A 26,420-nucleotide genomic window follows, 5' to 3' on the forward strand; every position below is an offset into this window, starting at 1 on the left:
GACTGCTGGAGCCGCTGCGTACCCAGTCCGTATGGACGCATGGGAAAGTTGCCCTGCGCAAATGAAGGGTAAACTGTAGGCCAGGTACCTGGTGGCGACCAGTCCCACCTTGACACTCGTTCTTCGCCAAATTTGTGGAATGGCAGACAGGTGCTCTTGTCTGGCACGGCGCCATTTTGTCAAGCTGCCTGCCACGCGTTACCCAGCCTGCTGGGTCTGGCCTCGAACAAGACTCTCGCGTGTCGATCCCGAGACCTACCCTGCTCCTCGGGTCTCGGCCCAGTAGGTGCGACACCCTCAACCCGGGGGTCGGTAGAGCTGCGTTTAGGCGCCCCCTCAGACATATTGCTTGTATTAGGGCGTAGCCCCTGGGACGTATTGCCGGTGTCAGGGTGTAGCACCTCGGCCATTGCGCCGGTAAAAGGACGTAGCCCCTTGGGTGTAGACCCGGTACAAGAACCTTCCGGTCCCAAACATGCATCCGGGAGGATCCGAGGACCCCTCGACCCGAAGGCCGGTGTCTGCACCAGCCTCGGTGCACGTGCCAGTGGAAGGACATGGCCAGTCCCTCCGCACGGGAAAGCCCCTGGGAAGGCGTCTCCCTTGCAGGGTGCGCTGGAAAATATCGGCCCTACCTTGGACCTGGGACGATGCTTCACGAAGTTCTTGAGATCCTCTGGAGGTGACCTCTGGAAGAAGTCCCTCCACCTGGATTGTCTGTTCTTCAGTGCCTTCGAGGACAGCGAGTCACACGCCGAACATGAGTGCCAACCGTGGTCTGGGTCAAGGCAACGTAGGCAGAGGGCGTGGGGGTCTGAAGTTGGGAAGAGCCTGTTGCAGGATGGACACCTGCTGAACCCTGTAGAAGTCGACATGTGCCGGGGAGGAGCGTGATGCCTGAGGACCAAGTACCTGAATGATAGAAAATACAAAAAAGACAAAGAAGAAGCATCTGCGTGTGGAATTACATGGCCAAAGCCAAAGCCAGGAGCACTGGTGAATTCGGCCCATTCCTGTCAACGCGGAAAAGGGGACTGAGGTGTGGCGCCGGGGGGCAGAGTCAGCGCAGCGCATGCTCCCTGGGCCGCGCCTCTATGTTAAAGGGGAAGAAGGTTTTTTCTGGTGAAAAAGGTTCCGTCTCCAGTCTCTTGGAAGAGACGTCCATACAGTATGGAGGAAAGGGGACGGGACGTAAGAGTATTGTGAGTTCTTGAAATTGATTGAAAATCCCAGGTCGTATAGTGTATCCAAGAGGGTGGAGGGCGTATGCTGGACTGCCTCTGGAGATCTCGCCCTGACTAGCCTGTCTAGATATGGATAAACGTGATGGCCCTGTGCCCTAAGTAGGGCTGCCACTGCGGTCATTAGCCCTGTAAAGACCCTGGGTGTTGAATTGAGTCGAAAGGGTAGGAACCTGTATTGAAAGTGAAAATAATGATCCTGAACCACAGCAAGGACCAATGGGGTTCCCAGATCAGGACGTACAGGTAAGCATCCTTCAGATCCAGCAAGCGCATCCAGTCTCCCATGCACAAAGTCTCTGCTATGAAGGCTGGGGTAACCATCTTGAACTTATGGGGGGGGGAGGGAAAGGTTCAAGGTGGAAAAGTCTAACAACTTGCAGGCCAGCCTGGTTTTTGTGTATGGCGAAAATTTGTGAATAGAAGCCCAGGCCCCACTGTGAGGTTGGAACTTCCTCCACTGCGAGGCTCGCTACTAGCAAACAGATTTACGCCAACAGAGTTGCTGTACCAATCTGCAGGAGCTGAGGGGAGGAAGGATCAGAATGAGGAATGGGGAGCCAGAAGCCCGTGGATACGAACGAGAGGATCCAGGGGTCCGTGAACTTTGTTCGCTAGTGGTTTATGTGAAGGGCCAGCCTCCAACAGCTTTTCCTACTTGCCCAGGAGTGCAGAGGTCAAAGCCGCCGAGGAGGATTGTGGCTTGTAGCACAGTGATGCTGCCGCCATCACTGAGGAATGTGGTTGGGGTTACGCAGACAATAGGAGGAGATCCCCTTCTCTTAGCCTGTACTTAGCGCTGTGACTCCTACTGTGGTAGGTTGGGTAGAGTGTGGCTTGAGCCAACCTTTTTTGGCAAGTTCTACGGCATCCTTTTGAAACAGAATTCCTGTTCTAGAAGTAGGCCGTAGCGTGAGAACCTCTGCCAGTACCCCCGCCTTTGGTTGTTTCACCTGTGGCTGAGTGATTCCTAGGTACTCAGGAGTCCCGCCAGCCGCGCATGAAAAGCTTTGGCTGATGACAGGGTGTCTGGGTTTTCCTCCTCGTCTGTGTCCATTGTTGTGTCCTGCAGGTCCTGGGAGCCGGAGGAGTGCTGGGCACAGGCAGCTGTGGCGTGCTGATTATCAGTGCCGGAGGCTGCTGAGGTGGCAGAGCTGGGGCTGCCGTGACTGGTACAAGCATAGGAGCCAGGGGCTAAGCTGGATCCAGGGGAGGTATGGCTGTGGGTGCTTGCAGCTGTACAGGAGGGAGCATGTCCCTGATCACGTCCCTGAGGATGGTACCCATCTGTGGTGATCTCATGAGTTCGAGGAACTTCTCGAAGAACCTGTGTTCACAGGCTGCAGGGGTGCCTGATGGTATGGGCATTGGGGTCGGGCCCCGTTGCTGCTTTGTCCTAGGGGTGCCCTGTCTCGCTGCAGAGAGCAATGTATATCTGCCCTGCAAAGTGGATGGATAGGATGTGGACCAAGTGACATAGTGACAATCCCACCTGGAAGCTTGTTCCCCTGCCTGGTCTCCGAAGGGAAAAGTCACTGGGCGAGTCGCCATTTTGTCTGGCCGGGCGGCCATTTTCTTTTGCTCCGTGCCATGTGCCTGCATTGTGGAACTTGCTGAGGTGGGCCGGCTTCCACCAGTACGCCGAGTGGTGGTGGTTGTGGCCTTGCCTGTACCTCAGGTCGAGGCCTGGTAGGCAGAGTGCCCTCGGCAGTGGCGCCGGTAGTGCTGCATACAGGTGCCCCTTCAGACACGAGTCCGGTGTTGGGGCCTAGCCCCTCAGGTTGGTTCCTGGTAATAGAGCCTTCCTGCCCCTCAGCGGTAGCACCGGTAGGATCTTCCAGCCACCAGCAGGAGAGGTCGTAGCTGGAGCAGCCTCTGTGTTCTTGCTGGTCTTAGGACCTAGGAGGTCCCTACCGCTTGGGCGCTTCCTTTGGAAGGATTCGCCTTTGCATGGTGAGGAGGAGAACAGGGCGCCTACCTTGGACTTGGACTTCTGCTTCACGAAAGTTTTGAGGTCCTTTGGAGGCGATCTTCCGAAGAGCTCCCTCCAACTGGCTAGTTGATTCTTGAGCACACGCTGAGTCAAGGTGTCGCACGCGGTACAGCCCTGCCAGCTGTGGTCAGGGCCAAGGCACTGGAGGCAGAGGGCGTGGGGGGGTTGGTCGTTAAGAGACCCTAGCCGGCTGGACGCCTGCTGAAGCCCGCCGTTGTCGACATGCGCCGGGGAGGAGCGTGGTGCCAGAGCACAGAGCAGAATCCAATATTGGAAAAGAAAAAAGAAGACAAGAATACTTCTCCGGGGAAGATCACGTGGAATGACAAAACCGGAGGCCTAAACCAGGAGCACTGGTGAAAGCGGTCCAGTTCAGTCAGGACACCCATAAAGTATAGAGGAAAGGGGACAGGACATAAGAGTAAAATGTGTTCAGATGCCTAACAGATACACAGCTGCAGGACTGGTGGTCAGTCCAGAACAATTGCCAACTGCACATGCACACGAATGTACCTATTTTTTTCACCTGAATATTTTTCATAATGGTGATTGAACCAAATAAGAATTCATGGGGCAAATTATATTTACCAAAGGGCCAGTTGTTATGACTGTTTCAAAGCATAATGGAAACAGTCATGACAACGATCATAAATTCATAGGTAGAACATATTTAAAATTAAAGTGTCATCCAGAAGACGTATCAAATACTGGAACTGTTGGACTACAAACAGATGCAGTATTTTTCCCTGACACAATTAGCACTGTAGTTCTCTGAAATCTCAAAGTATCAATACTGAAAAGGCATAGGGCCAAACAAATGAAATACATCCTGAAATCATCTTTCTGACAAGGAACACCTTCTCACAGACTGCTCATCCCATAAAATAGCTAATTTTGCAGTCTGGAGGTAGACATCTTTAATCAGCCAATCAGAGGTATCAGAGACACTAGCCTGACCTGCTTGTGCGCCCTTACTTCAGTTATTTTAAACCTGCACTGATATCAGGCTGGAAACTAGCTACCATTCACTCTGGATCTTTGATGAGAAATGTTTACAATGTTACGCTGTTCCAGTCTTCCCATGATGAATGCAGGCCAAACTTCCTGCATCAAACTCCCTTACAGCTGGAAAATATGGCTGCATAGCCAGGAGAAGAATAATAAGTTGAGAAATAAGTCTTTGAGAAAGAAGGATTCCTTCTCGGCAACTGGTGGCCATACAGGCTCCTTCGATTTTCTAGCATTAACATGGAAAACCTTTCCGGTGTGCAAAAACAGTTTTACTATTGCAGTGCAACAGTGAAGAACAAGAGTAAAATCATGTACATCTGAAAATGTACACAAATGTTGAAGGTTAAGATACAACATGCAGCAAATCTATTAGCATGCACGAAGGCAAGGCATAGATCTTAATGCATGTCCCATTCGGCACTATGCTAGTATGCATTGACCTTTCGTGACTCCCATGCGAAACACATGTTAGTACCAGCTACTAGGTTGCAGATTTCCATTTCTAAAATAAACTTTGTAACGGAAGAAAGTAAAAGCATAGCTAATCAGGATCTAGAATAAGGTATTTCTTTATACTTTATTATATTTCTGAACAGTACATAGGTTTCCACAGTACAAAATGTTTTGAGACTCAAAATAAGCTGTGCGTGTTTGACAAATGCATACCATGTTTTAAACAAAGAACTATCAACAGATTTCACATTGAAAGGATACAGGCAAGTGCTTCAATTGCTCCCTCTTGTTTGGTATTGTCATTGGTTGCTCCGAGCCAAGGTAGGACCTTCTCTAGAAACGTGTTCATGGTTTCCATAGTTGCTATTTTGCTGAGGACACCCACACAACGGGCAGCCATGTGTCTTACTGCTGTGTATGGGTGTTGAAGGCACATATACAGAAGGGATAAATGCTGGACCAGCTGAAATAAGTACATACATCAAAAATTAATTTAACTGCATAATATACATTATTGCAACTTTCTTATGCAGTAGGAGGTCAGCCACAAACACTGATGCAACAATGAAACTAGTTACTTAACTTCTGTAATCCGTTTTATAAGGGATCCTTTGAAAGTGAAAGACCGGATCCAGTAATCCTTCAAAGCCATCCATTGAGATGCAGAGTTGTGGCTCAACATCACTGGAAGGGAGACTTAAATACATGTGATGTTTGTTGCGTCTAATTTCCAGGAATAAATGTGTTATTGTTAGGCAGAACCATGTGCAGTTCCCTTAGGGAACACTACACAAGATTAAGACTACAGGTGAGAGCATTAAATCCCTTTTGGTATCAGTCTGTACCACAAAGATTTAGTTGGTAGCTGTGGCTAAGCAGTCAGACTTATCTCAAGAGGGAGATGAACAGTATTCAGGGTTTACACATTAGGGCTTCAGTACTATGGAACAAGGAAAAACTGACCAAAGCTTTGTATCAAAAAAAAAAAATATATATATATATATATATATATATATATATATTTATTTTACACACTCTGATGTTCACACACAAATCACTATTAAATCAAGTTAAATCAGTCGAGAAAATGATACACAACTCCCTATTTGAATTGTAGACAAGTTTGAGCAAGAGTGAAAACTGAGCAAAACGGCACAGTGTAAACCAAACAGAAATGGCACTATAACAATTTCTCAGAAGGGAGAGAGATGACAAGTTATACAAGTTTAGACTCTCTAACACACCAGCAACACTTCCCAAGTAGATTGTGAACAAGTTAGGCAAGGCAATACTTTAGCATATGCAATACTGAGGTGAAAACCGAGCAAAATGGCACCTCAAGTTTAAAAAGGGGAATGAAAAGGTGGTTATAAGAGTTAGGTGCACCAACACATTTCTAGGTGAGAAGCAATCTAGAGAAGGCAGCTTTAACAGATTTAGCCAGAGTCAATGCTACAAGGCAATGTGCCCAGGATCAAACTGTTCGAATAGCTGCAGTCAAGTATTTGTATAACTATTTGAAAAGGCGGTTGCAGAAGGTGAAATAAAATGTTAGATGATAGGGGCGGCCAACCCAGTAGGTAAGTAAAGGATTTAAAACACCTTTAGCGATACCCAACGAAACGGGAGGCCTGGCGGAACACTCTACCGTTCAAGTGGAAGAGGCTCCTGCGGTGGCTGTAGTTCCTGGCAGTTCGGGAGATCCAGCAGAGGAAGAGAGACTTGTCATGGAGGAAGGTGCGAGTTACTGCACTGCCCAGGGATGAAACCAGCCACGGTGCTGCCAAAACAAATAAAAAGGTACGCTCCTTTAAATCGCGGTTGTGGACGGGTGCCTGGCTATCCGGTCTCAGAGTGTAGGGCACTGGCGATTCGACCAAGGCAGGTCCTGGAAGGCGATTGGTGAACTGGTTGGCTCCACCAGCTCAAGGGAAGAAGACTCTTGCAGAGGAAGATCTTCTCAAGTCGTTGGAGAAAAGTGGTGAGGATCTGCAGCAGGGCTTCACCAGTGGTTCAGTTGTTGCAGAGGTCTTCAGCTTCTCTCCTCTTCGGTTTCTTAGTTCCACTGGCGACGTCTTGTCAGGACCCTGCTTTTATGCAGCAAGACCCCCATTCATACAGTCTAGCTGTCACTCACACAGTGGGGTGGCTCTCCTGGCGGGAGAACGCCTCCAGCCTATCAGGGCAGAGTGCGACTTAGGTTGCATAGGCAACCCTGTCCAGGGTGCCTATTCCCCCTCCCACACATCCTGTCTAACCCAGACTCAGTGGCGCTGAGAGGAGGGCTTCTGTGCAGTAGCCCACCAAAAGGACGAACAAAGGATCCCCGACCCGGGTTAGGATTTCAGAGAAAGACCCGAGAAAGAACTATTATTAAAGTTCTGGCATAAAAACCTACCGGAGTAAAGTTAATATTAAAATAAACCGGCAGTATGTTAGAGGCTGTCAGAAAAAGTGGTAGCCTCGAACAATGGGAAAATCCCATAGGGAAATATTTGCGGTCGAATATTTACGGTAGTAACCACTGCCACCAGCCAGAAACCTTTGAGGGACGGACTATACGGTACCCCCTCAAAAATGAACACTATGGAACAACTATTAATCCTTTCCAGTACTACCATAGTAAGATGGGTTGAACTGGTTTAGTTCATAAGTATTGACTAGTAAAGTCAATGGGGACTTTACATGCCCTGGGAGACAGTAGTCAGTCCCAGGGTATGGAGTCTATGTTTGGGGGTCGCTACGACAACCCTGTGGTATGGCATAGAGGGTGCTGTGTACCACACATGTTAAAAAGATCATTCCTATGATGGTGAGAAAAACCCCATAGACCATAAGCACACACGATAGCCTAAAACATACACTAGCAATATGTCTAAGAGTGGGGAAAAAAGGGTCTCACTCTTAGCAGGAGAAGAAAATAAACCCTTCAAATCCAGCAAAGCTGCCGGGGGACTCTATAGGTAAGGGAAATTAGCCTTAGATGAGAATTCTCCCTAACAGTTATCAACCATAAATCATGAATCAAAGCGCAGACAAGAAAGGAATGCACACATCCAGCGAGTTCGCGAAAGACATGAAAGGCTGGTTTGTGTCAAGGTAAGATTGAAGCCGCAACAGTATCTCGCAATTGAAGGTTGCGCGCATGCTGATGAGATGCGAAAGAAAGCAAACCGGTAATGAACTTGTAATTTACCGATAACTGTGAAGCCAGGGATACAGAGCAGCAGAGTGGTCCAGCGAAAGGAAGTAGCCCCCTCAAAAGTCTCAGCGAAATGTTTGATGTCTTGTTAAAAAGCAGCAAGTGAACGAACTCTGAAAAGCGCAATGGTCAAGATTAATCCTGTCGCAAGGGGAAGTTAAAAGGCGATTGCTTTAAGAGAAAGATCTCTTTGAACTTTGTTGATTGTGTTCTAGAACTACCAAGAGACGCTGGGTCAAATACCATAATGGAGAGATAAAGTGAAAGTCGGAGTGGTCCTGCGGAGAACATTGCAAAAAGCCTCACATTCGAACGTCTTTGACATCAGTGTTCGGCCGAAACCTGTGCAGTTCCCTTGGGGACCACTGCAAAAGATTTAGGACTACAGGTGGTTGGCAGTAAACCCAATTAGTAGCAGTCTGTACCACCCAGATTTACCTGGTAGCTGTGGCTGAGCAGTCAGACCTCTCTCAAGATGAGTTAGGCAGTAAATAGAGTATACAGAATAGGTACAGAGATACAGTAGCACAAGCAAAACACTGACCAGAGCTTTGGTGTGAAAGTATATAATTATTTAAAGACACACTTGTAAATTACACTAGCACAAAAAGAAGTACATTCAACACAGTCTATTATATATATATATACAACCATGATTACTTATTAGACAAGTCTTAGTGAGAAACACCACTTATTTTCAGACAGAGGTGAGCGCTTAACATAAGATGGCACTCTAATAAGTTATAGAAAAAGGGAGGGAAAAGGCAAAGTTATGTAAGCACACAATTTCAATACTTTTCAAAGAACCACAGTGAGGCAGGTTAGGCAAAGTCTACTGGAGAGCAAGGGAGTTCAAATGCCAGGCCCACTCTTAGAGAGAGCAAGCGAAATGTGTCCAGGATCACACAGTGGGTTTATGCCCAAACAGTCTTTGTAGATAGTTCATAAAAGATTGAGATCAAGTCAGGAAAAGTTAGTTAACAGGCCCCAGGCTAACCCAGGTTAGAAAGTCGAGGATTTACTGTCACCCCGAACGATCTGTCGCAAGGGAAGCCAGGAGGGACACAGTACCTGAAATGGGAAGAACGCTCCAGCGGGGGCAGTTGTTCCTGGCAGCGGGTTCAAGTCAGTGTTTCGTCAAGAGGAAGAGGTGGTCTCGACATGGAGGAAAGATGAAGGTCGCTGCACTGCCAGGGAAGAAACCAGCCGCAGAGTTTTCCGGTTACAAGGTACTACCCTTTTCTTCGCGGTAGTGGTAAACCGTGGTACCCCGGCAACCGTGGTGCTTGGCACAGGCAAGGTGGCCACAAGATGGTCCAGGAAGGCGAAAAGACGGGCACACTGGTTATCCCCACCAGTCAAAGGAAGAAGACTCTCCGGACTGGAGATCTCCTATGTCGTCGGGAAAAGTGGTGAGACGGTTCAGCAGGGCTCCACCGGTGGTGTCATTGCAGGTCAGCTCGGCTTCTCCCTGCTCGGATTCTTTAGGTCCTGTGGCGACTTCTGAAGTTCCAGTCCCCAAAGCCCTGCTTTTATGCAGAAAACCCCCATTCATTCAGCCTAGCTGTCACTCAAACATGCTAAGTGGTGAGCCGGGCGGCTCACCACCTGGGCCAATGACACAAGAGTGCGACTTGAGTTGCCGAGGCAACTCAGTCCAGGGTGCCTAAACCCCCTCCCAAACCCCCTGTGGTACCCAGACAGAGTGGCACCACTTTTGGGGGCTTCTGTGGAGAAGCCCGCCAAAAAGTGGAACAAAGGGCTCGACTTGGGTTGGAATCACAGAAGTGAACACAAATGCCATTTTGGAACCGAGTTTCGGCAAAAAATGCCAACCGGTGAATTTATATTAATTTAATAAACCGGCGGTATGTTCCAGGTTATTTTAAAAAGTAGTAGCCTCGAACAATGGGAAAATCCCATTGGAATAGATTCGCGGTCGAATATAAAAAGTAGTACCCACTGCCACCAGCCAAAACTTGGTCGGGGGGGACTGGACAGTGCCCCCTCGAACAACAGACCCCGGGGCAATTGAATTGCCCCGACCAGTACGTCCACAATATGGTGGTTTGTACTGGTTCTGTTCACAATTTAAGACTAGTAAAGCCAATGGTGACTTTACATGCCCTGGCAGACAGTCAGTCCCAGGGTATGGAGTCTATTTGGGGGTCGTTACGACACCCCTGGGTTACTGCACGCAGGGTGCTGTGTAACTCGCATATCAAAAACACATGATCTCCTATGGGGTAAAGGACCCCATAGCCCATAGAACACATACAATGTCAAAGGAACAACTCATATCATGTCTAAGAGTGGGAGGAAAAAGAGTCACTCTTTGCTGGATTTTTGGGGTTTATTTTTTCCTCCTGCTAAGCTGCTGGGGGACTCACTAGGTTTGGGAAATTAGCCTTTACAGAGAATTCTCCCTAACAATCAGATGAAGGTTGAATGTCGGAGACCTGGAATATGAAATAAGATAGGGGAGGGGAACCTCCAACTAGTGTGAATAAAGCTTGGGGAAGGGAACCCCTGCAAGTGCTGTGATTGCGAGGTCCGAGCCTGACAGAGGGAGACCTACGTGAACCTTTCTTGAACTGTGAAAGAACTTTTGGAAAACTGGAATATGTGATTTTACCGTGGAAGGCCAAGAGGGCCTCTACCCACGTTTTGAACTGCCTTTTTTTGATAAGCTGAGCCAGAGTGCGTCATCCTGTTTACGGGGACCGCCTTACTCTGTGCTGTCCAACGTGGGGCAGAGAGCTGACTCAGCCACCTTGATTTTTTTTATGTTCTAACAATGACTTTCCTTTGCATACACACTCCCATTTACACAAATTTGAATAAGAGATATGCCAGGCACTAGGTTTTGTTAGTATAGGCCATTTTGAATTGACAAAGACGGACTAGGAAGGTTTTCTTTATTATTTGATGGTAGAGACTACTCCCATCATAGCTATAGGGCAAAATAGGGGTTTTTCCAAACCCCAAGGATTGAATAAAGGTGTTGAAACTTGTAACTCTGTTTCAGTGTCATACTTGTGATACCATGCCTACCTTACAACTCCCAGATTATCTCACATCTCGACTATCACCCTTCTTCCCCCGACCAAATCTGGTTTTTGCCCTGCTCACTCCAGGGAAACTGCTCTTCAGGTCACCAACTCTCTCCTCCCCACAATCACAATAAATCTTCAATACTTCTCCTTCTTGATCTGTCTGCAGCTTTTGACACTGTGGACCATCCTTCTCTGCTCCCTACACTTGGGCTTTCCACGGCGGTCATTAACTGGTTACATTCTGATCACTCTTTTTCCTTATCTTGGGCTGGACATATTACTTCTCACCAACCTCTTCAATACGGTGTTCACCAAGGTCCAGTCCTGGGCCCCCTACTTTTTCTATCTATACTATACCCCTATTCACTATAATTTAAACATTCAACCTTTTTTCTCATTTCTATGCAGACTCAGAAATCATCTTTTCTTTTTCTACATTTCCTTACTTTATGCCTCCGTTTCATCCTGCATCTTTGCTGTCCAGGGCTGGATGCACTCCCACTTGCTTCAGCGCAGTCCCTAAAACACAATTCTCTACTTTCCACTTGCTTCTCACCTCCCTGAGGTCTCCTCTTCTCCCCCCCCGCCCTCGATCGGTCCTCCTTTTCTCCACTTCTGCCCACAACCTTGGTGTTATATCTGAGCCATCTTTAAGCTTTGCTGCTCATATCGTTCACTGCCCGCACTTGACGCTTTCCTCGTTTCATTGTCTGCAAAATACATCCTTATCTATCCTTTCATGCTGCTAAATGTATTACTTCTTCCATTCTTTCTTGTCTTGACTACTGCTCTGTCCCGCTCTTTGGACATACTTTCTCCCACCTCATTCCTACACGCCTGGCTTTTAATTAGTGTTTTTTTTTTCACTTTCCGATTGCTCGTCCATTAGGTCTTCCGTTCTCTCCACACCCCATACGACTTTCGTCTTCTCTAATTTTTTCTGTATTGTTTAAGTGCTATCATAGCCTTGCTCCATCCCCCCCATCCTTCTCCTCGCGTCTCCCTCTACTCTCCTTCATGTGTTATTTGCTCTTAACATCTTCATCTCGTTACATCTCCTTGTACTCCTTCAGGTTTCCGTTCTTTCTCTGTTCTAGCCCCCAAATACTGAAATGCTTTGTGTGACGATTCACTAGGTGTCCTCACTTCTCTCCAGGAGGGAGCACCTTCTCATGAGGATAAATGGTGAGGCCGCTACCAAATCATCCCTTGAGGGGAGGTTTAATGCAGGAGCACCTCTTGGTGAGTGAATCCCCTACTAGGGAGGACGACATGGGTAACAGACAGCACAACACCCAAACCCAAATCTAACCAGAGCCACCTTTTCTCACACACCCTCTGACTGACACATCCATGTGCTATTGTAATATCAGGTCAGTTTCACCAACAGAGACGAAGATGATCGTCTGAAAAGGAAAGGTTAACCCCAATTTAAGTCCTAAGGAGCCATGAAATGCAACTCATGGAATGAAAGAAAATATTCTAGTGCTGCCGGGGGAGTGGTCACCAAAACATAAAAACCGAAGTATTGAGTGACGGAGAGAGCCATTCTGGATGCGAGCCAGCCGAGAAGGAAAGAAGCAGTCCAGCCCGGGAAAATCAAAGGGCGGTGGAGAACTCTGCAGGGAAGCCAAAAGCAGTAATCCGAAGGAGGCGAGAAGCAGGAAGCAAGAATCCTTTGCCCGGTGATGTAGAGCTAGTCGGGAACGCAGCTGGAGGCTAAGAAGTGGTGGCGCAACTTTGAGAAGGTGGACTGCACGATCCTGCAATTGCGCATCCACTGCCGGCTTGGCGAGCAGGATTGAAGACTGGAGTAGGAGCTGCAGAGACATGGAAGGCCCATGCAAAGCTCCCAAACGAAGCAAGACCCCATGAAGAACCAGCAGAGCTTCCCGAAGCCAGCAAAGGCAACGGTGTAATGCAGGAAACGGTAGGGGCATAAAGCTTAAGAGTAAATACAAGTTAATTAGAAATACTAAATACCAGTTAAGGGAATTTGATGATACAAGTAATCTTCCTCGTGGCAGTACTTGGCAGGAGAGTGAACTGCAAAGCTTACATCAATCTGAAAGAACTGAATATCAAGTAAAGCCAGGAGAAGGGAGTCATTTCTCTTGGTAACTAAGTGTAAGTAGAGACCTCAGGGGAAGGAAGTCATTCCCCCTGGCCTTGTTGTCCATTGTACCAAGACATACCAGGAGAAGGGAGCCATTCTCCTGGAAAGAATATTCAATAAAGACTCGGGAGGATAGCTCAGGGGCAACGTGCTCAGTTGAAAGCAAGACGACATGGAGCACCACAGGTTCGATCACCGGGTCCGCGCTTAGAAACCTTTGGGTATTAAGCGTGTTATAAATAACCTATCATATCATAAGACTGTTTTGAAACCTGCAAATCGGGGCAAGGGAGTAATTCCCCCTAGTGTTTTTGTTTGATGGAACATTTTGTTTATGCAACAAACCGGAAGGTTTAAGTTATTTACCTGTAAAAGCTGTTCACTTTAAAACTATTTCTCCTCTAAACCAATCACTGTCCTGTGGGTCATAATGCTCCCATCAAATGACAGTCCTCTCCCTAAGCTCCACCCCTGGTGGCCATCTTCAGATTTGGTAAGCACATAAAGCGGCAGTATGAAACAAGAAGAGCCACAGAGGGGAAGGAGGGAGGGTTCGCATGTGAATCCATGCTGACCCATGCTCGAGAACAATAGTTAAGTAAATTAAACCTTCTACAGCATGGGGTCTAGCATGGATTCACATCCTCATGAATAATGATTATACAGCAGTACATATACACAACCATTGGAGGTGGCAGGGCTCTACAGAAGCAATAAACCCCTCTAGAACAGACTCCCCTAAAAAAACAGGTTGTACAGCACTCCTCCCTGAAATCTGAAGCAGTAGAACCTCGTGAAGGTATGCGTGGACCTCTACGTAGCAGCCCTGCAGATGTCAAGCAAGGGCACACCAGAGAGACGCTGTCACTGCGATGGCTCTGGTGGAGTGGGTTCTCGGCCGGCCCGACAACATCCTACCAGCCAGTCTATGACATGCATGATGCACCTGGAGATGGAAACCTTCGACAAGTTCTTTCTGATTCACAGGCCCAAAATTGACGAACAGCTGAGTAGTTTTACGAAAGCTCTTGGTGCGCGCCACGTAAAATTTTCAAGGCACGAGCAATGACCAGTAAATGCAAGGCCCTCTCCCCTAGGGAAGACTGATTCGGCAAAAAGACAGCCTACACCAAAGGCTTCTTGAGGTGGAACTCCGACGGCACCTTTGGCATAAAGGTGGGTTTTGTACGCAGTACCACCCTTAAAGAGTTGACAGATAAGTACGGCTGCTTGCAAAACAGGGCCCTGGATCTCCCTAACTTTTCTGGCTGAGGTGTTCGCCACGAGGAAAGCAGTCTTCCATGATAGAAACTTGAGCGGGGCCTGATGCATCGGCTCAAAAGGAACCCCCATGAGCTTAGTCAAAACCACATTGAGCTCCCAAGCTGGGACAAGAGCCTTCACCAGCAGAAAAGTACTGAATAGTCATTTGTGGAACTCTTGACCAGTCTGTGCAACCACAGAAAAGGCCTACCCGGCGCCCTGGTGTAAAGTGATATGGCGGCCAGGTACCTTGATAGAGGCATGAGCCAGTCCAGCCTTGGCCAAAGAAAGTAGGTTTGGTAGGAGCTGCAGAGCTTTGACACTCAGAGGGGAAATCTGAGTCCGGCACCACACAGAGAAACACTTCCACCTATGGCTGTAGCAAGTCAACGTTGAAGAGACGCTACCATTGGCAAGGATGTCCTTACACTGCGCAGGCAAAGCTTAATGTCCAAACTCTAAGGCTGCAGGAGCCATGAGCGGAGGTTCAGCAACGCTGGGTCATAGTGCATAATCGCTCCTACCTCTCTGGACAGAAGGTCCGGAAGTAGTGTCAGTTTGATGGACGGGACCGCCGCCAGATGTAGCAGGTTTGGAAACCAGATTTGTCGCAGCCACGCCGGAGCGAAGAGCATCATTCACTGTGACACAGAGTGTTGATCACTTGTAGCATGAGCAGGACCCATGCCCCTTGGCTGTGGGAACCTGCTGGTGAAATTCAGACACTTGGAATTCGCAGCCGTCGAGAAGGACGATTTAAGGTTGACCCCATTTGTGCAATACAAGGTCCATCTGGTCCTGGCGAAGATTCCACTTCGTGGCAAGGACATAGTTCCCTGCTGAACAAGTCTGCAATGGTGTTCTTGGAGCCAGTCAGGTGAAAAGGGACGCGAAACATGTCCTGATGAATGGCCCAATGCCACAGATACTGGGCCTCTCTGGAGAGAGCTGCAGAGCATGTAGCGCCCTGCTTCTGGATGTAGAACATGGTGGTGATGTTGTCCATGAAGATCCTCACCACCGTGCCCCTGTCATGATGCCCGCTCCCAGGGAGCCGGTTCAAGCCCGGCGTCCCCGAAAGCGGACATCCAGTCCCCAAGGAAGGACCCAGCAACCCCATATAGGGGCCCTTTGGACAGTGTCCTGTCACATATGGCGCCAGGCTCATTATGGGAATGCTTGGGTGCACTTACCTGATGCAGACCATGCTGCAGGATCCCGGCCTCCTTGAGGCCTGAAAGGAACTACTTTACCTGTGGGACTAATTTACCATCCGGGCGTGGTCGGGGAAGGATACATACCTGAAACTTCTTCCAAGGCTATTTAAACCCCACCCGAACAGCCACACATGCTTCGCGTTGTTCTGCATCTAGCAGCTGGACGCTCACCGTGTCTGCTCCTGCATCCTGACTTCTGCCACGCCTGCCAGCATCCTGGATCACCTGCAAAGGAAGAGAAGAAGAGAACAGAAGAAGGAAAAGTCCTTACCTGCTAAAATCCGCATCTCAGAGACATCTCGCCGACAATCCTGAAAAGGAAGACTTTAATTTAAAAGCTCATCGCGTCGATCGCTGCAGCGCCGCATTCCACTCACCTTTACAGGGCGCCTCCATGTTCAGCAGTGATCAACCGGATTCGCAGTCACGCCCCAGCGCCTAGGGAGAAAAACACCAGAACAAAAAGGTGAGAGAGAGAAGGGAATAAGGAAAGCTAAATCTCCATGTTAAGACTTACCTGTTGATTCATTCCCTCTTCATTTTCGGTCCGCGCCGCATCCTCTCATTTCCGGACCCCGGCCCCTAAGGGAAAAAAGAGACATCAGCGTTAATGAGCGAATGAAAAGACATTACCAAAAAACGCTCATTAAAGACTTACCTGATTTCTACAAGGATTTCACCTCTCATCTCGGGTCGGTGCCTGTTCCCCGGCATTCCGTACCCCGGCCCCTATGGGGAAAAAGACACTAGCATTCGTACATTAATGCATGGACACAAGGGGAACCTCTTATCAAAAAACTTACCTGGAAGCCAAGCAAGTTTGGTTCTCACCAATCCGAAAATCCAGTGAAGTAACTGGATACCAACGCGCCACTGCATCAGAAGCAGGATGGAGAGCTCGTCCTTCCAGACCCTAAGGTGAGACGCTACGAGAAATCACAGAAGGGTTTCAAGGAGGGTTAGAGGGGAAAGTGGGAGGCCGATTGCATTACCCCGCAGACAGTTAATCCCCTATTTTCACCCACAGAAGGATACTTCTGCGAGCCAGACAAGCCAGATTTGGGGGCCCGGTCCAGTCCGTCTTCCGAACCCTGCACATCACCTTAGAAGAGGTCACAGCAGCGCGAACCAGGCCAGCGCCTCTGTGGGAGTCAGGTGAGCGTAAAACAGCCCCTCAACGAAGGCAGGAAAAAATTGAGGGCCCTGAAGACAGCCCGAAGCTCCAGGAGATTGATGTGAAGGGTCTTCATCTGGCAGCCAGAGGCCTCTGGTGTGCAACTGTTCGGTATGAGCTCCCCAACTTTCCAGGGAAGCATCAGTGTTGACGGTCTCCTGCTAAGGACAGACTTGGAATGGGGCCCCTTGCGTGTGATGGGGGGTACATACTGTTAGGGAGAATTCTCTTCTAAGGCTAATTTCCCTTACCTATAGAGTCCCCCAGCAGCTTTGCAGGATTTAAAGGGTTCATTTTTTTGTCCTGCTAAGAGCAAGACCCTTTTTCCCCACTCTTAGACAGATTGCTAGTGTATGTTTTAGGCTATCTTGTGTGCTTATGGTCTATGGGGTTTTTCTCACCCTCATAGGAATCATCTTTTTACCATCTGTGGTACACAAAACCCTCCGTGCCGTACCACAGGGGTGTCGTAGAGACCCCCAAACAGACGCCATACCCTGGGACTGACTACTGTCTCCCAGTGACTTTACTAGTCAATATTTATGAACTAAACCAGTACAACCCATTTTACTATGGAAGTACTGGAAAGGGCTAATAGTTTTTCCCTAGTGTTCATTTTTAAGGGGGTACCGTATAGTCCCTCTCTCAAAAGTTTCTGGCTGTTGGCAGTGGTTACTACCGTAAATATTCGACCGCAAATATTTCCCTATGGGATTTTCCGATAGTTCGAGGCTACCACTTTTTCTGGCAGCCTCTAACATACCGCCGGTTTATTTTAATGTTAACTTTACTCCGGTAGGTTTTTATTGCCAGAACTTTAATAATAATTCTTTCTCTGGTCTTTCTCTGAAATCCTAACCCGGGTCGGGGATCCTTTGTTCGTCCTTTTGGCGGGCTTCTGCACATAAAAACAGGGTCCTGAGGACTGGAGGACAAGACGTCGCCACTGGAACTAAGATGCCGAAGGAGAGAAGCTGAAGACATCTGCAACGGCTGAACACCGGTGAAGCCCTGCTGCAGATCCTCACCACTTTTCTCCAACGACTTGAGAAGATCTTCCTCTGCAAGAGTCTTCTTCCCTTGAGCTGGTGGGGCCAACCAGTTCGCAAATCGCCTTCCAGGACCTGCCTTGGTCGAATCGCTAGTGCCCTGCACTCTGAGACCGGATATCGAGGCACCCGTCCACCACGACCGCGATTTACAGGAGCGTACCTTTTATTCGTTCTGGCAGCACTGCGGCTGGTTTCATCCCTGGGCAGTGCAGTAACTCGAACCTTCCTCCACGACGAGTCTCTCCTCTCTGCTGGATCTCCCGAACTGCAGGAGCTGCAAGGAACTACCGCCACCGCAGGAGCCTCTTCCACTTTAAAGGTACATTGTTCCCCCAGGCCTCCCGTTTCGTTGGGTATCGCTAAAGGTGTTTTAAATCCTTTACTTACCTACTGGTTGGCCGCCCTTATCTAACATTGTCTTTCAGCTTCTGCAACGCCTTTTCAAATCGTTAAACAAAGACTTGACTGCAGCTACTAGAACAGTTTGATCCTGGGCACATTGCCTTGTACCATTGACTCCGACACAGGCCTATTGACTCCGGCTAAATCTGTTACAACTGCCTTTTCTAGATTGCTTCTCACCTAGAAATATGATTGTGCACCTAACTCTTATAACCACCTTTTTCCTTCCCCTTTTTAAACTTGTGAAGTGCCATTTTGCTCGGTTTTCACCCGAATATTGCATATGCTAAAGTATTGCCTTGCCTAACTTGTTCACAATCTACTGGGGGAAGTGTTGGTAGTGTGTTAAAGAGTCTAAACCTGTACAACTTGTCCTTTCCCTCCCTTCTGGGAAATTGTTAGAGTGCCATTTCTGCTTGGTTTACACACTGCCGTTTTGCTCACTTTTCTCGACTGATTTAACTTGCTTTAATAATAGCGATGTGTGTGTGAACATCAGTGTGTGTAAAATATATATATTCTTTTTGATACAAAGCTTTGGTCAGTGTTTCCTTGTTCCATAGTACTGAGGCCCTAATGTGTAAACCCTGAATACTGCTCATCTCCCTCTTGAGAGAAGTCTGACTGCTTTGCCACAGCTACCAACTAAATCTTTGTGGTACAGACTGATACCAAAGGGGATTTATTGCATATACCTGTAGTCTTAATCTTCTGTAGTGCTCCGTAAGGGAACTGCACAGGATTCTGTCCAACATACACCCCACCACTGAATTCCTCATCGGAACGCCTCGTTGAGGGGGATTTTGTCCGTCCAGGATCCTGAGACTTGCAGCCATCTCACATCCAGAAACTCTCGGAGAGGCCTCATCTGTAGTCTACAAAGACAGACAAGGTTGATGCAGGAAAACATGCCCAACAGTGACTAGACAGCTCGCACCGTAGCTGACTGCGCCAATAGGCGCAGCACCTTCCCTAGGATGGCTACGCCCCTCATTTCTGAGGGAGCCGCCAGGCAAGCCAAAGTGTTGAGTCGTACCCCCTGAAACAGCATGTTTTGCGATGGCTCCAAGCAGGACTACCCCTATTGGCTATAATTTAAACATTCAACCTTTTTTCTCATGTCTATGCGGACTCACTCATCTTTTCTTTTTCAAAATTTTCTTACCCTCTTTATGCCTCAGGGGGCCGATTCGGGGACTCCATTTCTTCTCAATCCTGTCGGGCAGTGCTCAGATTCTTCAACGGTGCTAGGCCTTCATACCAGATATCGACCAACAAAGGAACGGACATGATGGGCTTTTTCTGGACTTGCGACGCTCATTAAGGAACCCTTACTTTTTTATCTCCTCAGGCACCAGTTGAAAAAGTTCTGAGGCCCTGGATATCATTGAACGTAAAGAACTGACGCCTGCAGGCAGGGCGTTCTCAAAGGACCTCAACCTCTTATCCGAGGGAGTTCAATTATACCCAGAGGCAGAGGCCTTGCCCAATTTTAACCATGCTGCCAGCCTGGTGTAGCGGTCCTCCTTGGTCTTTTTCGAAAAACCACAGCAGACCTTGCATCCCTCATCACTGTCCGGATGCAGGGAGTAAAGACATTTGTGATGTCGATCCTCCAACAAAACGTTCCCTAGTCCACATTTCGCGCAGAGCTTTCAAGAGACATCTCTTCTCCTCGGTCATGGCGAAAAGGTGCAAAGTAGGCCTAGGCCTACCGATGAAGATCCTCGAAGCTTGATCTTTACTGACAGTGGATTCCCTGCTGCCAGTAGTCGACCTCTGGTCGAGCGATAAATTCAGGAATTGGTCAGAAAGTGTTCAACTATAATCAAAACTCGAAATATCAGGAAAAAAGCTTGGAGAGCACTAAGAGGACTCACAACACTGAAGAGTGTGGTAAAAATCGGAAGCTAGTCACAGGGGGTGGAGCTTATGTAGAGAAAGGTCATTGGATTGGGGCAGTCTGACCCAGAGGGCAGGAATTGGTTTAGAGGAGAAATACAGTTTTAAAGTGAAACTATTTCTTTTACAGAGGATCCCCAGCATGACGGCGGACGGGAATATTCATGAGCATGTGAATCCATGCCAGACCCCATGCCGGAGAAGCAGGAGAAAGGAGCAACTCTCCTTAAAGAAGGAACTTTGTGCTATTTTGCTATTTAGTTTTAGATTGTGAAGGATAGAAGTAGGTTTTTGACACAGGACAATGGTTTATACTTTGATGGACATCTTGATAGACCCATTTAGTATTAGTGTTGAGGCTGGGAAACCCCTCTTAGAGGTTGGGGATAGCGAGGACCACTTTTCCATTTTCCTAAATAAAAGCCTATACCCAAAGTCATGCCACCTTTGTGTCAGTCTCCTTCGACACCCATACATTTGCCACCTGAAATCCATGCTTTTCCCTCCCTTCACATTTCGTTGGCACCTTAAAACTCATCTCTTCTCTTCTGTCCATCCTCCTAAAACTGTATTTCATGCCAATGGTCATTGGAATATTTTGCCTTTTGTACAGCGTCTTGGTGAATGCGCTTAATACATTTATATAAATACCAGAAGGCTACAAAGAGAATGGAGCAAGAAGTCTAAAGTGCTCAATGAGGTCTTGAAATATATGGTGAAAGCAGAGAGGGATCAGACAAAACTCCAGTAATGTTCGGATCCTCCCATGGATTGCTCATCTTGGATCTGTTTTTCCTGCAACAGCAGATCTCAAACTTTGTCAGCAGGGCGGGGTGCAGGGGGCTGTGTGGCTCCAGCACAGAGTTTCTTCAGCGCTCATCGTCTCCGAATCCGGACGCAACATCTGTACAAATAGCCCCCACTGCACAACCTCAGTTACTCGGTTTTCCCCATGCTGAGCCTCCTTGGAGATCACACATTAAATGAGGTGTCTTTCAGCATTGGTCGAGACAGCAGAAAGAGACAGCTCCCCGATTGTGAAGTAGGCCGGGAAGGCGAGGAATCTGTGGGATGAACATCCATCAGAAAAAGTTATTAATTGGTTCTTCTAATGGAATATGTCCTCCCACAGATTACTCTTCTTAAACTCCCAGAGCATTACATAGATACAGGAGGGAGGACGAGTGAACTCTGCTAGAGTCAGACAAGGACGTGCTGCAGGGCAGCTCTACGAAAGCAGATGTCCTCAACAGACTGGGTGCCCAGGCAAAAGGGATTTCAAAATGTATGGATAGAAGCCCATTTTTCTGTCCGACATAAATCCTGAGTAGGCACTACATTTTGAAGTACAAATGTGGCAGCCACAACCCTGATTGAGTGCACTCTGGAGCCTTCCGGGATGTATGTTCCCGCAACGGAATAGCATTCAGAGACCCACAGAACAATAAATCTAGGAATATTATGCTTCCTAAGGAACAAGTTACTTACCTGTAACTGTTGTTCTCCAGCATGGGTCTGGCATGGATTCACATGCTCATGAATATTCCCGTCGTCAGGCTGGGAATCCTCGGTAAAGAAAAAATAAGTATCAGTTTCGTTTCTGATCCGTCTTTCGTAGTAGTAACCAATCACTGATCTCTGCGTCATACTGACCACAGCCAATGACTGCCATCTCCCTAAGCCCCGCCTCTGGCAGCCATCTTGAGATTTGGTAGCACGTAAAGGGGCAGTATGACCAAGTGAAGAGCCACAGAGGGGTAGGCGGGAGGGTTTGCATGTGAATCCATGCCAGACCCATGCTGGAGAACAACAGTTACAGGTAAGTAACTTGTTCCTTCTCCAGCATGGGGTCTGGCATGGATTCACATGCTCATGAATATAAGAATACATAGCAGTACACACATGCACAACCACGGGAGGTGGCAAAGGCTCAACATTAAGCAATACAACAACTCAACATTAAGCATCTCTTACCTTCTCACCAGGCTCACCTTAAGCGAACAGGTTGCGCAGCACTGCTTGGCCGACCCTGGACTCCTCCCTGGAATCCCGATCGACAGAAGAATCTCGTGAAGGTGTGCGTCGACCTTCACGTAGCAGCCCTGCAGATGTCCAGCAGGGGCACACCAGATAGGAACGCCGTAGTAGCAGCGATCGCTCTGGTCGAATGGGCTCTCGGACGGCCTGGCAGAGGTCGGTTAGCCAACCGGTGGCAGTGCATGATGCAGCCGGAGAGCCATCTGGAAATAGAAGACTTTGAGAGAGCCTTCACTTGATTCACAGGTCCAAAGTTCACAAACAGCTGTGATGTTCTCCGAAAACTATTTGTGCGGTCCACGTAGAACTTCAGCGCTCTAGCCACATCCAGCGAGTGCAAAGTCCTCTCGGCCGCCGACGAAGGAGACGGGAAGAAAACAAGGTAACACCAGGGGCTCGTTAAGATGGAAGTCCGACGGCACCTTGGGCATAAAGGAGGGGTGCGTCCTAAGCACCACCCTCGAGGCATGGAAAGTCAAGTACGGTGCTTTGCAGGATAGGGCCTGGATCTCTCCCACTCGTCGTGCGGAGGTAATTGCCACCAGGAATGCAGTCTTCCACGACACAAACTTCATCGGTGCGGAGTGCATCAGCTCGAATGGGGGCCCCATGAGCCTAGTCAGCACCACGTTAAGTTCCCAAGCCGGGGCCTTCACCGGCGGGAACGAACGGAACAGTCCTTTCATAAACTCTTTCACCAGTCGATGGGACCACAGGGACGTCCGTCCTGTGGTTCTGGTATATCTGGAGATCGCCGCCAGATGAATCTTAATGGAGGCATGGGCTAGCGATAGCAGGTACGGCAGCACTTGAGGGATAGAGAACCTCTTCCACTTGTGACCGTAGCATTTGAGAGTCGAGGACGCCCTGGCCTTTGCAAGAACCTCCCTGCAGTCGGCCGGTATATCGTACCCTCCAAACTCTAGCACTGCAGGAGCCAAGCCTGCAGGTTCAGCGACGCCGGGTCGTGGTGGAAGATGGCGCCTCCTTCTCTGGAGAGAAGATTCGCGTCCACCGACAGCTTGATGGATGGGGACGTTGACAAGTCCAGAAGGTCCGGGAACCAGATCTGCCTCGGCCACGCCGGTGCGACGAGGATCATCTCTTGAGCTGGTTGATGAGTCGAAGCAGCAACAGCAACGGAGGGAACGCATACAGGTATAGGCAGTCCCAGGGGAACGAGAAAGCATCGCCCATGCTTCTCGGCTGGGGAAACCTGCTGGCGAACCTTTGGCACTTCGAGTTCGTCGCTGTTGCGAACAGGTCGATGTGGGGTTTGCCCCATCGTCGGAAGTGTTGATCCACCTGATCCTGGCGCAGCTTCCACTCGTGACACGCGCGCAGCTCCCTGCTGAGCGAGTCGGCGATGGGGTTTCTTTCTCCTGCCAGATGGAAGGGAACCAGGAACATCCCCTGGGCGACCGCCCAGTGCCACAGATCCTATGCCTCCTTGGATAGGGTTGGGGATCTGGTACCTCCCTGCTTCCGTATGTAAAACATTGTCGTGGTGTTGTCCGTGAAGATCCGCACCACCTTGCCCTTGTGTGACGGGAGGAACGATTTGAGAGCTCAGAACACGGCTCGGAGTTCCAGGATGTTGATGTGCAGGAGCTTCTCCTCTGGGAGCCAGAGGCCTCTTGCGTGGAGATCTCCGGTGTGGGCGCCCCAACCTTCCAGGGAAGCGTCCGCCGTCACCGTCTCCTGGTACGCCAGCGTCTGAAAGTCCTTGTCCGCCGTGAGGTGCGCTCGAACGCCCCACCACTGAATCGCCCGCCGGAACCCCTCGTTGAGGGGGACCCTGTCTTCGAAGGTGCCCGTCGCCTGAGTCCAACGCGCATCGAGAAATTCTTGAAGAGGGCGCATCCGTAGTCTGCATAGGCGCACCAGGTAGATGCAAGAGGATCATCCCCAGGAGGGACTTGATGGACCTCACCCTGGCCACGTCCGTGGCTAGCAGGCGCTGCACTTTGCCTTGAATGGTCTTCGTCCGTTCTTCCGACGGTGCCGCCAGGCGCCTCACTGTATCGAGCTTCGCTCCCAGAAACAGGGCCACCTGCGACGGCACCAGGTGGGACTTTGGGTAATTTATGGCGAATCCGAGGTCTGCGAGTAGCTGGACGGTCCTCGCAGTGTGTTCGACGGCGAGTTCCCTCGTCCTTGAGCGGATGAGCCAGTCGTCCAGGTAGGGGTAGAGGTGGATCCCCTGCAGGTGCATCCGCGCCGCCACAGGTGCTAGGCACTTGGTAAAGACCCTGGGGGCCGACTTCAATCCGAACGGCAGTGCTCTGAATTGGTAGTGGCGTCCCTGGACGACGAACCTGAGGAACTTTCGGTGACTTCTGAGGATGGGAACGTGGAAGTATGCATCCTCCAAGTCCAGCGACGATAGAAAGTCACCTTCCTCCAGCTGTCCCAGCACGTGCTGGAGGGTGACCATCCTGAAATTTTGTGACCTGATGTATTTGTTCAAACGATGAAGGTCCAGGATGGGGCGCCAGCCGCCCGTCTTCTTCCTGACGAGGAAGTACCTTGAGTACACCCCGGAGCCTCTTCGGGACGGGCTCGATGGCGCCTTTCCTGAGCATCGCCGTACTTCCAACAGCAGTTGCGGGACGTGATTTTCCTTCCTGGCCACAGGTGGAATGTGAGGGCACTTCTTCAGTAATTCGATAGAGTGTCCTCTTGCCAGGGTATCCAGCACCCAACGATCGGTGGAGATGGACTTCCACACGCCGACGAACTTAGTCAGCCGGCCTCCCACCGGGGTGCTTCGGTGGGGGCCCGAGGCCACGGCCGGTTCAGTCCTGCTTGGAGGTGGTGGCCTTGCCGCCCTGGCCACCTTGCCGACGGCGGCGAGGCGCTCCCTGCTTGCCGCGACCCCTGTAGGCCTCCTGAGATGAGGAGCGTGCCGCCTGGCGGTAGGACGAGCCACCGCTGGAACCCTTGGAGGCCCCCCTGTCTGCCTCCGGAGCTCCGAAAGTGCCGTCCTTGCTGAAGGGCTCCTAGGGCGCGGGCCGTCTCCATGTCCGTCTTTATGGCTTGGAGGGATTCGTCCACCGCCTTCCCGAACAAGTTGCTGCCGTCTAACGGCATGTCCAACACCCTGGTCTGGACGTCCTGACGGAAGTCGGTCGCCCGGAGCCAACCCCGCCGTCATGGGCAAACTCTGTTGCCCAGCTGGCGGAACCCGGTATCGGCAATATCGGTTGCCACCGTTATGGCGTGGTCCGACGCCACCTCCCTGCCTTTAAGTATTTCCAGGGCCTCGGACCTCTTGTCGTCCGGTAGGAAGTCCAATATGGGGGCCAGCTTAAACCAGAGCTCCCTGTCATAACGGGCCACGATCGCCAGGGCGTTGGCCGCTTTGATCGTCGTCGACGAAATGACCCGTCGCCCCATGGCGTCCAACTTCTTTCTCTCACCGTCCGGAGGGGAATTCGACGTGGAGGCTCCTGACCCCGCCGCTTTCTTCTTCGCCGCCGCGACGACGGAGTCTAGCGTTGGCTGGGCCCTGAGGCACAGGGGAGCGGTCTCGGGGACCCGGTACTTCTTCTCGTACTGGTCCCGTTTGGCTGGTGCCGTGGAGGGGTTCTTGAGTACCGACAGGCCCTTCTCCCAGAGGTCATCGATTAGAGGCACCGCGATGACAGTCTTCCTCTTGGCCTCCCGGCGCTGATAGAGGAAACCTTCCTTTTTCTGCTCCTCCGGGCAGAGCTGGAACAATTCGGACGCCCTGGCGATCATGGCGTGGAATGAGCCAATCTCGTCTGGCGGAGATGCCCTTGCGACGGGAGAAGGGAGACCCGTTCCGTCGTAGTCAGAACCCGTCGTCGAGCCCACCGCACCGTCATCTCCCGACTCCTGGGAGGATGAGGAGGGAACTGCAGGCCTTACGGGGGCGAGCGGAGGAGAGGGTTGGGTCCTCCGTCGTTTGTTCTGAGGACTTCCCGACGGGCCAGGTTGCGGGTCCTCCGGCCTGGGCCGTGGTAATCTCGTCCATCTCAGAGCATAAGGACTGGATCGCAAACAAAATGGCCGCCGAGCTATCCTGAGGCCTATGTTCCGGCTGCGCCGGAAGGGAAGGCTGCTCTCCCTCGCCATCGTCGTCTTCCTCGGTTATCTCCGGAGGGACCGAACCTTCTCGAAATGTACTTCGAGATTCCTCGTGACATCGGTCAGTTCCCCCTCCGAGGCTGACTCCGAGCTCGAGAAGGCTACCGTGCCCCCCCCCCCCCTTGTTCCATCATGGGGGCCATGACGATGGGCTGAAAAGAGGATTCCCTCCTTGGCGGCAGGGAAAC

At 50.0% G+C, this 26,420-nt stretch overlaps 1 protein-coding gene across 2 annotated transcripts in view; it reads right to left on the reverse strand.

Annotated features, from left to right (window-relative positions):
* BTAF1 (B-TFIID TATA-box binding protein associated factor 1) overlaps nucleotides 1-26,420 on the reverse strand; it is a 2,675,064-nt gene that overhangs the window by 882,084 nt on the left and 1,766,560 nt on the right. For both annotated transcript variants that reach the window (XM_069611378.1, XM_069611379.1), the window contains one exon: nucleotides 4,960-5,161. In XM_069611378.1, coding sequence (XP_069467479.1) covers nucleotides 4,960-5,161 — 202 coding nt within the window. The remainder of the gene's footprint in view (nucleotides 1-4,959; nucleotides 5,162-26,420) is intronic.

Source organism: Ambystoma mexicanum, chromosome 8, assembly GCF_040938575.1.
Source record: "Ambystoma mexicanum isolate Mex_15411 chromosome 8, UKY_AmexF1_1, whole genome shotgun sequence".
Taxonomy (NCBI): Eukaryota; Metazoa; Chordata; class Amphibia; order Caudata; family Ambystomatidae; genus Ambystoma; species Ambystoma mexicanum.